This window comes from Capricornis sumatraensis, chromosome 20 (genome assembly GCF_032405125.1).
Source record: "Capricornis sumatraensis isolate serow.1 chromosome 20, serow.2, whole genome shotgun sequence".
Classification (NCBI taxonomy): Eukaryota; Metazoa; Chordata; class Mammalia; order Artiodactyla; family Bovidae; genus Capricornis; species Capricornis sumatraensis.
Window position 1 is genome coordinate 21,409,908 of NC_091088.1, and position 12,426 is coordinate 21,422,333.

The 12,426-nt window shown below is 39.3% G+C and overlaps 1 protein-coding gene across 1 annotated transcript in view; it reads right to left on the bottom strand.

Moving 5' to 3' along the window:
- The window catches only part of ITFG1 (integrin alpha FG-GAP repeat containing 1), a 307,723-nt gene that overhangs the window by 12,903 nt on the left and 282,394 nt on the right, over window positions 1-12,426 (bottom strand). The window contains exon 15 of the mRNA XM_068991936.1: window positions 300-424. Within this exon, the coding sequence (XP_068848037.1) occupies window positions 300-424 (125 nt within the window). The remainder of the gene's footprint in view (window positions 1-299; window positions 425-12,426) is intronic.

A 12,426-nucleotide genomic window follows, 5' to 3' on the forward strand; every position in this document is an offset into this window, starting at 1 on the left:
AGTGTTAAGTACAAATGCTGCTTTGGAACTAAAATTGAAGTTGAGGTGGAATCTGACATTAATCAAAATAAAAATATTTGGTATGGTAGATGGTGAAAATGATGAGAAAAAGCAGGGAAGAAGAGGGGTAGGAAGTCTTAAGGTATATTTTCAAATTATAATGTTCTGTATGTAAGATAAGTTAATATCAGTCACTACCAGTGAATTTTTAAAATTCTTTAAAGGAAATGAAAATATTTAGATTTAAATATCTGAACAGTAAATATTAAAAAACAGATTACTTGTAAATTTTTACTCACCTTCTCTCCAGATGGACGTGGAATACCAACATAAAGATGATCAAGAAAATTGGCACTTCGACCTAAGCCAAGTACATTATATGGCAGTTGGAGAGCTAAATGTGCCGACTGGCTAAGTTGTCCAGCTAAATTTATTTTTAAAAAAGAAAAAAGAACAATACATCTTTGGAGACACTGTTCTTATCAAATATTAAAATTATAAAATGTTAAAAATGTATGTTTCTATAACTTACCTTTATATAAAGATAAAAATGTGAAATGAAATGCCTGGTTCATAATAAATATTAATAATTCACTTTTTAAAGATAACAGCTTTATTGAGAAATAATTCATGTTTCATAAACATCACCTATTTCAAGTATAAGTTGAGTGATTCTGAGTATCTTCAATCAAATTTTATAACAGTTTCATCACCCAAAAATATGCCATACCCATGAGCAGTTATTTTTATTTCTAACCCCTGCCCTTCCAGATGCAGGTAACCATTAATCTACTTTTTTTTACATCAATAGATTTGCCTATCCTGGAGATTCATATAAATGCTATCATGTAATGTGTGCTCTTGATGAATGATGCTGCTGTGAACTTTCACATACAAGCTTTTGTGTCAACTTCACTTTTCCAAAATGGCTGTATCATTCCACAGTTCCAAGAATAATTATGAGGGGTCCAATTTTTCCATATTCTTATCAACACTTTCTCTATCTTTTGGTCACAGCCATTCTAGTGGTTATGAAGTGGTATATCATTGTGGCTTTCATTTGCGTTTACCTAATAACTAATGTTTTCTTTTCATGTGCTTATTGGCCATTTTTGTAGCTTCCTTTTTAGGTCTCAAAGTTTGTAGTTGTCGCTTCTTTTATTCTTGATTTTAGTAATTTGAGTCTTCTCTTTTTCTTGAACAGTCTAGCTAAAGGTATATCTATTTTGCTACTCTAAAAAACCCAACTTTTGGTTCAGCCGGCTTTTCTCTGATTTTCTATCCCCTACATATTTTCTCTCATTATATCCTGTTTTCTGTTTCCTTTAGGCTTAATTTGCTGTTTTTTATAGTTTCTTGAACTAGATGGTTAGGTTATTGATTTCAGACTGTTCTGGGTATAACAAATTTCCCTCTAAGAACTGCTTTAGCTGCATCTCATTTATTTTGGTATGTTGTGTTTTTTTTTTTTTTTTTTTCATTCACCTATTTTCTAGTATCTATTGTGATTTCTTCTTTGACCCACTGGGTTTTTAGGAGGGGGTTGTTTCATTTCCAGATATATATTTTAAATGGGTTATATTTAATGGGTCTTTGCTGTGCATGGGCTTTCTCTAGTTTCAGTGAGAGGGGGCAAGTCTGCAACTAGAGAAACTCAACTCTCTTTTGGTTACTCTTTGCATGGTACAATTTATCTCATTTTTTAAAACTTTCAACTTTTTATATCTTTAAAGTGTTTCTCTTGCAGGTAGCACCTAGTTGAGTCATATTTTAATATACATTCTGCTGATCTCTGCCTTTTGATATGAGTATTTATTCCATTTACATTCAATGTAATTACTGATAAGGCAGGACTTTTGCCTGCTATTTGCTATTGGTTTTCTGTATGTCTTTTTAATTTTTCTATTTCTCTATTGCTGCTTTCTTTTAATTGTTTTCTATTACAGCATTTTAATTCTGTAGTTTCCCTTATTATATATTTTCTGAGTTATTCTCTTAGTGGTTACCGTGGGAACTGCAACTAGCATATTAACTTAACAAAATAACTTAATACCTAGCACATAACAACAACTTTGCTCCAAAGTTCCCACCCTTTTGTGTTACTGTTATTATACAAATTATGTTTTTATATATTCAGCCCATCAACACAAATCTATAATTACTTTATGCAGTTGTTTTGTAAATCACTTAGGAAATAAGAGGTACTATTTAACAGAAATACATAAACCATATTTCATACTTCTCTATAGTCTTACAGGTGCTTTTTACTTATTTGTGTGGATTCAAGTTACTGTCTAGTTGTCCTCTCATTCATGCTTAAGGGCTCCCTTTAGTATTTTTGAAGAGTGGTCTATTAGTGATGAATTCTATTTTAATCTCTGTTCAGTTCAGTTCAGTCGCTCAGTCGTGTCCGACTCTTTGTGACACCATGAATTGCAGCACGCCAGGCCTCCCTGTCCATCACCAGCTCCTGGAGTTCACTCAAACTCATGTCCATCAAGTCAGTGATGCCATCCAGCCATCTCATCCTCTGTCATCCCCTTCTCCTCCTGCCCCCAATCCCTCCCAGCATCAGAGTCTTTTCCAATGAGTCAACTCTTCGCATGAAGTACTGGAGTTTCAGCTTTAGCATCAGTCCTTCCAAAGGACACCCAGGACTGATCTCCTTTAGAATGGACTGGTTGGATCTCCTTGCAGTCCAAGGGACTCTCAAGAGTCTTCTCCAACACCACAGTTCAAAAGCATCAATTCTTTGGCACTCAGCTTTCTTCACAGTCCAACTTTCATATTCATACATGACCACTGGAAAAACCAAAGCCTTGACTAGATGGACCTCTTTTTCTTTTAAGACTTGTTTATGCATACATTGGTATGTTTGATGGTGGTTTCACAGGTTTTGAGGTTTATTTTTTCTTTCTCTAAACTTGCTGCTGCTAAGTTGCTTCAGTCGTGTCCGACTCTGTGCAACCCCATAGACAGCAGCCAACCAGGCTCCGCCGTCCCTGGGATTCTCCAAGCAAGAACAAGCGACCCCATGGACTGCAGCCTACCAGGCTCCTCCATCCATGGGATTTTCCAGGCAAGAGTACTGGAGTGGGGTGCCATTGCCTTCTCCTTCTTCTCTTCTCTAAACTTGCAATTAACCTATATTCAGGATTGCTAAAAAAAGTTTGCTTCTTAGAAGGAAAGCTGTGACAAACCTAACTAGCGTATTAAAAAGCAGAGACATCACTTTGCATATAGTGATGCATATAGACAAAGGTGCATATAGTCAAAGCTATGATTTTTCTAGTAGTCATGTACAGATATGAGAGTTGGACCATAAACAAGGCTGAATGCTGAAGAATTGATGCTTTGAATTGTGGTGCTGGAGATGACTCTTGAGAGTCCCTGGACTGCAAGGAGATGAAACCAGTGAACTGAATATTCACTGGAAGGACTGTTGCTGAAGCTCAAGTTCCAATACTTTGGTCCCTTGATGCAAAGAGCTGATTCATTGGAAAAGATCCTGATGCTGGGGAAGATTGAGGGCCGGAGGAGAAGGGAATGACAAAGGATAAGATGGTTGGATGGCATCACCAACTCAATGGACTTGAGTTTGAGCAAACTCTGGGAGGTAGTGAAGGATACGTAAGCCTGGTGTGTTGCAGTCCACGAGGTCACAAACAGTTGGACACAACTTAGCGACTGAACAATTCTTTTTCCAGCTCAAATCTGTTGTTGAGTACTCTACAGAAAATTTTGATTCAGTTATTGTACTTTTCAACTCTAGAGTTTCTATTTGATTTTTAAAAATGATCTTTACTTCTTATTTGTATCTTCTTTTAGTGAGACACAGCTGTCATGCTTACTTTAGGTTTTTTAATCCTAGTTTCCTTTAGGTCTTTGAACATGTTTATAATAGCCAATTTACAGGTTCTTTTAACTTAAGTCTAACATCAGTGTGCACATTTTCTGTTTGCTTTTTTTAAATGTGTGTTTTTATAAGATAGCTTTCGCTTTCATTTCTTGCTTGAGCAGTGCCTCAAGGTAGCATAATCAAGCTATGTATTTGAATGAGGTAGTTTCCCTTCTAGGCATGTTTTTAGATGTCCAAGAAGATGTTCCAGCATTTCAAAGTTGCCTATACTTGCCTATGGTTGTCGAGTGCCTTGGGACTTCCTTATATGTTTTGGCCAGGCTTTTGTTCACTACATCTGGGATTCTGCCAGCACACTATTGTTTTTGGTAATGTCTTGGAGGGATTGGGCTTTTTTTCCCCCTGCTAGGCTGAACTCTGAGTCAAATCAGATAGCCCCAACATTCTGAGAATGGAGATTTCCTAAGGAGTTGATAGCTTAGACAAATACTGATAGTGTTATAGGGATGAGAATTTTAATGGGGCTCCAAAGGTCAGTCGTCCACTGACTGTGAGGCTACTAGCTACTTATGGCTGCTGCACCATTTAATAGACAGGGGAAGTGGGATGGAGACAGTCCAAGTTAAAATGCCCCAGACCCTGCCGTCTTAAGTATCAGGAGTTCCTCCTGGATAGACAGTGCTTGGAACATTCTGTGGCTTTGGTTAATTTCCAGAGTTCTGGAATAGTTAATATTAGTTATTTAGCCAGCAATTTTGTTTGTTTGCTTATTGGTGGGGGGAGGGGACAGCAGGTTCATGAAGTCCTTACACTGGCATTCCAAAAATCAATCTCTCCTATTATAGCTCACTTTTAAAGACTGTTATTTACTTGCTAGGTATTTTCAACATAATTAAACAAACTATTTAAAGTGACAGGGGTTACTTAATGTCTAAATACTATAATATGCTATGGACTCTGCTAAACATCTGCTAATGTTACCCAGAAATATGAAATCATTGGAAAATATATATATCTAATTTTTTATAAGAGTTGGACATGACTGAGTGACTTCACTTTCACTTTGATGCATTGGAGAAGGAAATGGCAACCCACTCCAGTGTTCTTGCCTGGAGAGTCCCAGGGATGGGGGAGCCTGGTGGGCCACCGTCTGTGGGGTCGCACAGTTGGACACGACTGAAGCGACTTAGCAGCAGTATGTTAGTAAGAGAAAGGTATAATGAAAAGGAACAGTGAATTTAGGATAACTTAATAAAGTTTATGTATGTAAAACTATAAAGCAATAGAGTTAATTGCAAGGGGTATGAAATTACTTTGCCTTGTAGACTTAGCTGATTGAATGATAATGCTTAAAAGAGTGCCTCAAATATAGTAAACATTGTTAAAGTAAATGTTAAACATATACATATTTCATTATACTTAGCAAAGACTGACTTAATAGACATCAAACTAGACTTATAAACCATTTCTCTATAACTACCTCACTGAAAAGAACCAAAAAAGATTTATCAATACTGTTAAGAAGATCATAGACCATAAATTCCAAATAAAACTGTGTATTTCATAAGAAAACTTAAAAACTATTAAAAAGAATAATGAAAATAAATTATCAAAAAATCTCAAAATGAAGACATATTTTAGCATACTTAAAAAAAATTTTATCATACTTTTAATCATGTAATTTTCTGCCTAGGCATGTGCATGAACAAGTAAACACATTAACACAATTTAATATTACTGCTCTCCACTCAATGTTATTTCATAAATATTTTCATGTTATTAAAATTCTTTAAAAATAGCTATGCGGAGAGAAAGATTATTGGAACACTGAAATACCATTAAAATAAAACCAAAGATAACAGTTAAAAGACAGACATTACACAAGCCTTTAAAAATTATTTTTATAAAAGTGTATCTACACAAATATTATAAGAAACATAACTTCATTGTTTACATAGTATCCTCTTATTCCATAATTTAAAATTAATATTTACTGTTGGATATTAAGGATTTCTCCTAATATTCATTATTATAAACAATGCTTTAGTGAACACCTCTGCATCCTAATATTTGTCTGCATCCAAATTATTTTCTTACATTCCTATACACGGAATACCAGAGGATGGAGCATTTATTGGGTCAATCATTTCAACAAATGGTGTTGGGACATGTGGATGAATACATGTAAGGGAAAACCTGATTTCTAAAAATAGATTGTACTGCTTTACACAAACGCTAGTTTTTAATGAAAGCACCCTTTTCACTCTATTCTTTTATTGTTTTTTTGAGGTGAAATTCATAAAATGCACACTTAACCATTTTAAAGTATAAAATCATGTGGCCTTTATTCACAATGTTGTATAACCACAGCTCTCATTAATCTCCATACTCATATAAGTAATAGCTCCTTATTGCCTTCTCCCCTGGTGTTCTCAAATATGCTTTCAGTCTCTATGGATTTGTCTCTTCCACATGTGTCATATAAGACATGATTATTTGTGTCTGCCTTTTTTCACTTACAATAAACTATAGCAAGTTATCAGTGCTTTGTTCCTTTGTATGGTTGAATAATATTCCTTGTGTGTGTGCACGTGTGTGCAAAGTCGCTTTCAGTTGTGTCCAACTCTTTGCAAACCTATGGACTGTAGCCCACCAGCCTCCTTTGTCCATGGGATTCTCCAGCCAAGAGTACTGGAGTGGCTTGCCATGTTCTCCACCAGGGGATCTTCCCCTCCAGGGGATCTTCCCAACCCAGGGATCAAACCTTTATCTCTAGTATCCTGAATTGGCAGGCAGGTTCTTTTCCACTAGCACCACCTGGGAAGCCTCATATTCCTTGTATATTAATACTTTGCTTATCCATTTATCTACATATAGACATTTGGCTTGACTCCACTTTTTGGCTGAGTAATGCTGCTATGAAAATGGATGTACAGATACCACTTTGAGACCCTGATTTCAGTTTCCTTTGGCTATTTATTACACTAGCAATGAAACTGCTGAATCATATGGTAATTGTTTAATTTTTTAAGAAATTGCCATTTTACATGTTCACTAGCAATGAATGAGAGTTCCTATATTTTCATCCTCATTGACACTTGTTCTTTTTTCATTAAAGCCATCCTAATGACTGTAAAGTGGTAATTCTGTGGTTTGATTTGCACTTCCTTCATGACCAATGATGTTGAATGTCTTTCCTTGTTAGTCATCTGTATATCTTCTTTGGTTTTAGTTCACTGATTCCTAAGATGTTGATGTTCGCTCTTGCCATGTACTGCTTGACCACATCCAATTTACCTTGACTTGTAGACCTAACATTCCGGGTTCCAATGCAATATTGTTCTTTACAGCATTATACTTTACTTTCACTGCCAGATACATCCACAACTGAGTGTCATTTCTGCTTTGGCTCAGCCTCTTCATTCTTCCTGGAGCTATTTCTCCACTCTTCTCCAGTATTATACTGCACAGCTACCAACTAGGGGAGGGGGGTCTCATCTTCCTGTGTCATGCCTTTCTGCCTTTTCATACTGTTCATGAGGGTTCTTGAGGTAATACTGGAGCAGTTTGACATTTCCCTTATGCAGCAGACCATGTTTTGTGAGAACTCTCCACCATGACTCTCCATCTTGAGTGGCCCTGCATGACATGGCTCATAGCGTCATTGAGTACACACGTCTGTGATCCATGTGATCATTTTGGTTAGTTTTCTGTGATTGTGGTTTTGATTCTGGAGGCTGTGGACTGTAGTTCTTGTTTCTTCTGTCTGCCTTCTGACGAATGAGGATAAGAGGCATGTGCAAGCTTCCTGATGTGAAGTGGGGAAAACTGGCTCTTGCTCTGGTGGACCGACTCATTTGAAAAGACTCTGATGCTGGGAAAGATTGAAGGCAGGAGGAGAAGGGGATGAGAGAAGATGAGATGGTTGGATGGCAACATCAACTCAACGGACATGAGTTTGAGTAAACTCTGGAAGTTGGTGATGGACAGGGAGGCCTGGCATGCTGCAGTCCATGGGGTCACAAAGAGCTGGACACGACTGAGCAACTGAATTGAACTGGTGGACAAAGCCATGCTCAGTAAATCTTTAATCCAATTGCATGCTGATGGGTGAGGCTGTGCTCCCTCCTTGTTAGTTGTTTGGCCAGAGAAGACCCAGTCCTGGAGTCTACAGGCTCTGCTGTAGGGCTAATGGCGACCTCCAAAAGGACTTATGCCAACATGTGCCTCCCAGGACTGCTGCTGCCAGTGCCCTTGTCCCTGTGGAAAACTACTGGCAGCACATGCCTCTGCAAAAGACCCTCAAACACGCACAAACAGGTCTGTCTCATTCTCCTGTGGGGTCACTGCTCCTTTCTCTTGGCTACTGGTGCACACAAAGTTTGGTTTGTGCCCTCAAAGAGTCTCTCTTTCTCCTAGTCCTATGTAAGTTCTGTAAGTAAATCCTGCTGGCCTTCAAAGTCAGATTTCCTGGGGATTCCCAGTCTATTTGCCAGATCCCTATGTTGGAAAGTCTGATGTGGGGCCTTGAACCATTGCAACAGTATGAGAACTTCTTTGGTATTATTGTTCTCCAGTTTGTGGGTCGCCCACCCGGTGGGTATAGGATTTGACTTTAATGTGAATGTACCCCCTCCTTCCATCTTGTGGCAGCTTCTCCTTTGTTCTTGGATGTGGGGTATTTTTTATGGTGGGTTTCAATGTCCTCCTGTTGATGGCTGTTCAACAGCTACTTGCGATTTTGTTCTTGAAGGGGAAGATAAGCACATATCCTTCTACTCCACCATTTGGGGCTTTTCCAAGCATTGAGTAGGCTATATCTTTCCCTTTCTCCCTTGCCTTTCATGTTTCTTCTTTTCTTAGCTATCTGTAAAGCCTCCTCAGACAATCACTTGGCCCTCTTGCATTTCTTTTTCTTTAGGTTGGTTTTGGTCAGTGCCTCCTGTACAGAGTACATACCTCCATCCATAGTTCTTCAGTCCCTGTCTACCAGGTCTAATGCCATCAATCTATTCATCACTTCCACTGAAAAATCATAAGAGATTTGATTTAGGTCATACCTGAAGGTGGAGAAGGCAATGGCACCCCACTCCAGTACTCTTGCCTGGAAAATCCCATGGACAGAGGACCCTGGTAGGCTGCAGTCCATGGGGTCGCTGAGGGTCGGACACGATTGAGCGACTTCACTTTCACTTTTCACCTTCGTGCATTGGAGAAGGAAATGGCAACCCACTCCAGTGTTCTTGCCTGGAGAATCCCAGGGACAGGGGAGCACAGAATCGGACACGACTTAAGTGATTTAGCATAGCATAGCATACCTGAAGGCTGAGTGGTTTTCCCTGCTTTATTCAATTTAAGCCTGAATTTTGCAATAAGGAGCTCATGATCTGAGCCATTGTCAGCTCTAGGTCTTGTTTTTGTATAGAGTTTTTCCATCTTTGGTTGCAAAGAATATAATCAATCTGATTTCTGTATTGCCCATCTGGTGATGTCCATGTGTAGAATCATCTCTTGAGTTGTTGGAGGAAAAGGGTGTTTGTTACGAGTGTGTTCTTCTGGGAAAACTGTTACCCTATGCCCTACTTAATTTTGTATTCCAAGGCCAAACTTGCCTGTTACTCCAGGTATCTCTTGACTTCCTACATTTACATTGCAATCCCTTATGATGAATAGGACATCTTTTTTCCTAGAAGGTGTTGTAGGTCTTTATAGAACCAGTCAGTGTCAGTTTCTTTGGCATCAGTGGTTGGGGAATAGACCTGGATTACTGTGATGATGAATGGCAAACTGAGACGATTCTGACATTTTGAGATTGCATCATATCCATTTAATGGTGCCTTGGCTTCAGTTCAGTTCAGTCATTCAGTCATGTCTGACTCTCTGCAACCCCATAAACCACAGCACGCCAGGCCTCCCTGTCCATCACCAACTCCCAGAGTTTACCCAAACTCATGTCCATCGAGTCGGTGATGCCATCCAAACATCTCATCCTCTTTCGACCCCTTCTCTTGCCCTCAATCTCTCCCAGCATCAGGGTATTTTCAAATGAGTCAGCTCTTTGCATGAGGTAGCCAAAGTACTGGAGTTTCAGCTTCAACATCAGTCCTTCCAATGAACACTGAGGACTGATCTCCTTTAGGATGGACTGGTTGGATCTCCTTGCAGTCCAAGGGACTCTCAAGAGTCTTCTCCAACACCACAGTTCAGAAGCATCAATTCTTTGGTGCTCAGCTTTCTTTATAGTCCAACTCTCACATCCATACATGACCACTGGAAAAACCATAGCCTTGACTAGACGGACCTTTGTTGACAAAGTAATGGCTCTGCTTTTTAGTATGCTGTCTAGGTTGGTCATAACTTTCCTTCCAAGGAGTAAGCGTCTTTTAATTTCATGGCTGCAATCACCATCTGCAGTGTTTCTGGAGCACCGCCCCCCCCGCCCCCCAAAAAAAAGTCAGCCGCTGTTTCCCCATCTATTTGCCACGAAGTGATGGAACCGGATGCCATGATCTTAGGTTTCTAAATGTTGAGCTTTAAGACAACTTTTTCACTCTCCTCTTTCACTTTTATCAAGAGGCTCTTCAGTTGTTCTTCGCTTTCTGCGATAAGGGTGGTGTCATCTGCATATCTGAGGTTACTGATATTTCTCCCGGCAATCTTGATTCCAGCTTGTGCTTCTTCAAGGCCAGCGTTTCTCATGATGTACTCTGCATAGAAGTTAAATAAGCACGGTGACAATATACAGCCTTGATGTACGCCTTTTCCTATCGGAACCAGTCTGTTTTTCCATGTCTAGTTCTAACTGTTGCTTCCTGACCTGCATACAGGTTTCTCAAGAGGCAGGTCAGGTGGTCTGGTATTCCCATATCTTTCAGAATTTTCCACAATTTATTGTGATCCACACAGTAAAGGCTTTGGCATAGTCAGTAAAGCAGAAATAGATGTTTTTCTGGAACTCTCTTGCTTTTTCGATGACTCGGCAGATGTTGGCAATTAGCTCTCTGGTTTTTCTGCCTTTTCTAAAACCAGCCTGAACATCTGGAAGTTCATGGTTCATGTACTGCTGAAGCATGGCTTGGAGAATTTTGAGCATTGCTTTACTAGTGTGTGAGATGAATCCAATTGTGTGGTAGTCTGAGCATTCTTTGGGATTGGAATGAAAACTGACCTTTTCCAGTCCTGTGGCCACTGCTGAGTTTTCCAAACTTGCTGGCGTATTGAGTGCAGCACTTCCACAGCATCATATTTCAGGATTTGAAATAGCTCAACTGGAATTCCATCACATCCACTAGCTTTGTTCATAGTGATGCTTCCTAAGGCCCACTTGCCTTCACATTCTAGGATGTCTGGCTTTAGGTGAGTGATCACACCATCGTGATTATATGGGTCGTGAAGATCATTTTTGTACAGTTCTTCTGTGTATTCTTGCCACCTCTTCTTAATATCTTTTGCTTCTGTTAGGTCCATACCATTTCTGTCCTTTATTGAGCTCATCTTTGCATGAAATGTTCTGGTATCTCTAATTTCCTTGAGGAATTCTCCGGTCTTTCCCATTCTATTTTCCTCTATTTCTTTGCATTGATCACTAAGGAAGGCTTTCATATCTTTCCTTGCTATTCTTTGGAATTCTGCATTCAAATGGGTATCTTTCCTTTTCTCCTTTGCTTTTCACTTCTCTTCTCTTCATAGCTATTTGTAAGGCTGCCTTAGACAGTCATTAAAAAAAATAAATTTATTTTAATTGGAAGCTAATTACTTTACAATATTGTATTGGTTTTGCCATACATCATCATGAATCTGCCACAGGTGTACACGTGTTCCCATCCTGAACCCTCCTGCCACCTCCCTCCCTGTACCATCCCTCTGGGTCATCCCAGTGCACCAGCCCCAAGCATCCTGTTGCTTTTTTGCATTTCTTTTTCTTGGGGATGGTCTTGATCCCTGTCTTCTGTACTATGTCATGAACCTCCATCCGTAATTCATCAGGCCCTCTAGGGATTTGATTTAGGTCAACCTGAACTGTCTAGTGGTTTTCCCCACTTTCTTCAATTTAAGTCTGAATTTGGCTATAAGGAGTTCATGAGCTACAGTCAGCTCCTGGTCTTGCTGACTGTATAAAGCTTCTCCATCTTTAGCTGTAAAGAATATAATCAGTCTGATTTCGGTGTTGACTATCTGGTGACATCCATGTGTAGAGTCTTCTCTTGTGTTGTTGGAAGAAGATGTTTGCTATGACCAGTGCATTCTCTTGGCAAAACTCTGTCTTTGCCCTGCTTCATTCTGTACTCCAAGGCCAAATTTTGCCTGTTATTCCAGGTGTTTCTTGACTTCCTACTTTTGCATTCCAGTCCCCTATAATGAAAAGGACATCTTTTCTGGGTGTTAGTGCTAGATGGTCTTGCAGGTCCTCATAGAACCATTCAACTTCAGCTTCTTCAGTGTTACTGGTCGGGGCATAGACTTGGATTACCGTGATGTTGAATGGTTTGCCTTGGAAACGAACAGAGATCATTCTGTCATTTTTGAGATTGCATCCAGGTACTGCATTTCGGACTCTTTTGTTGACC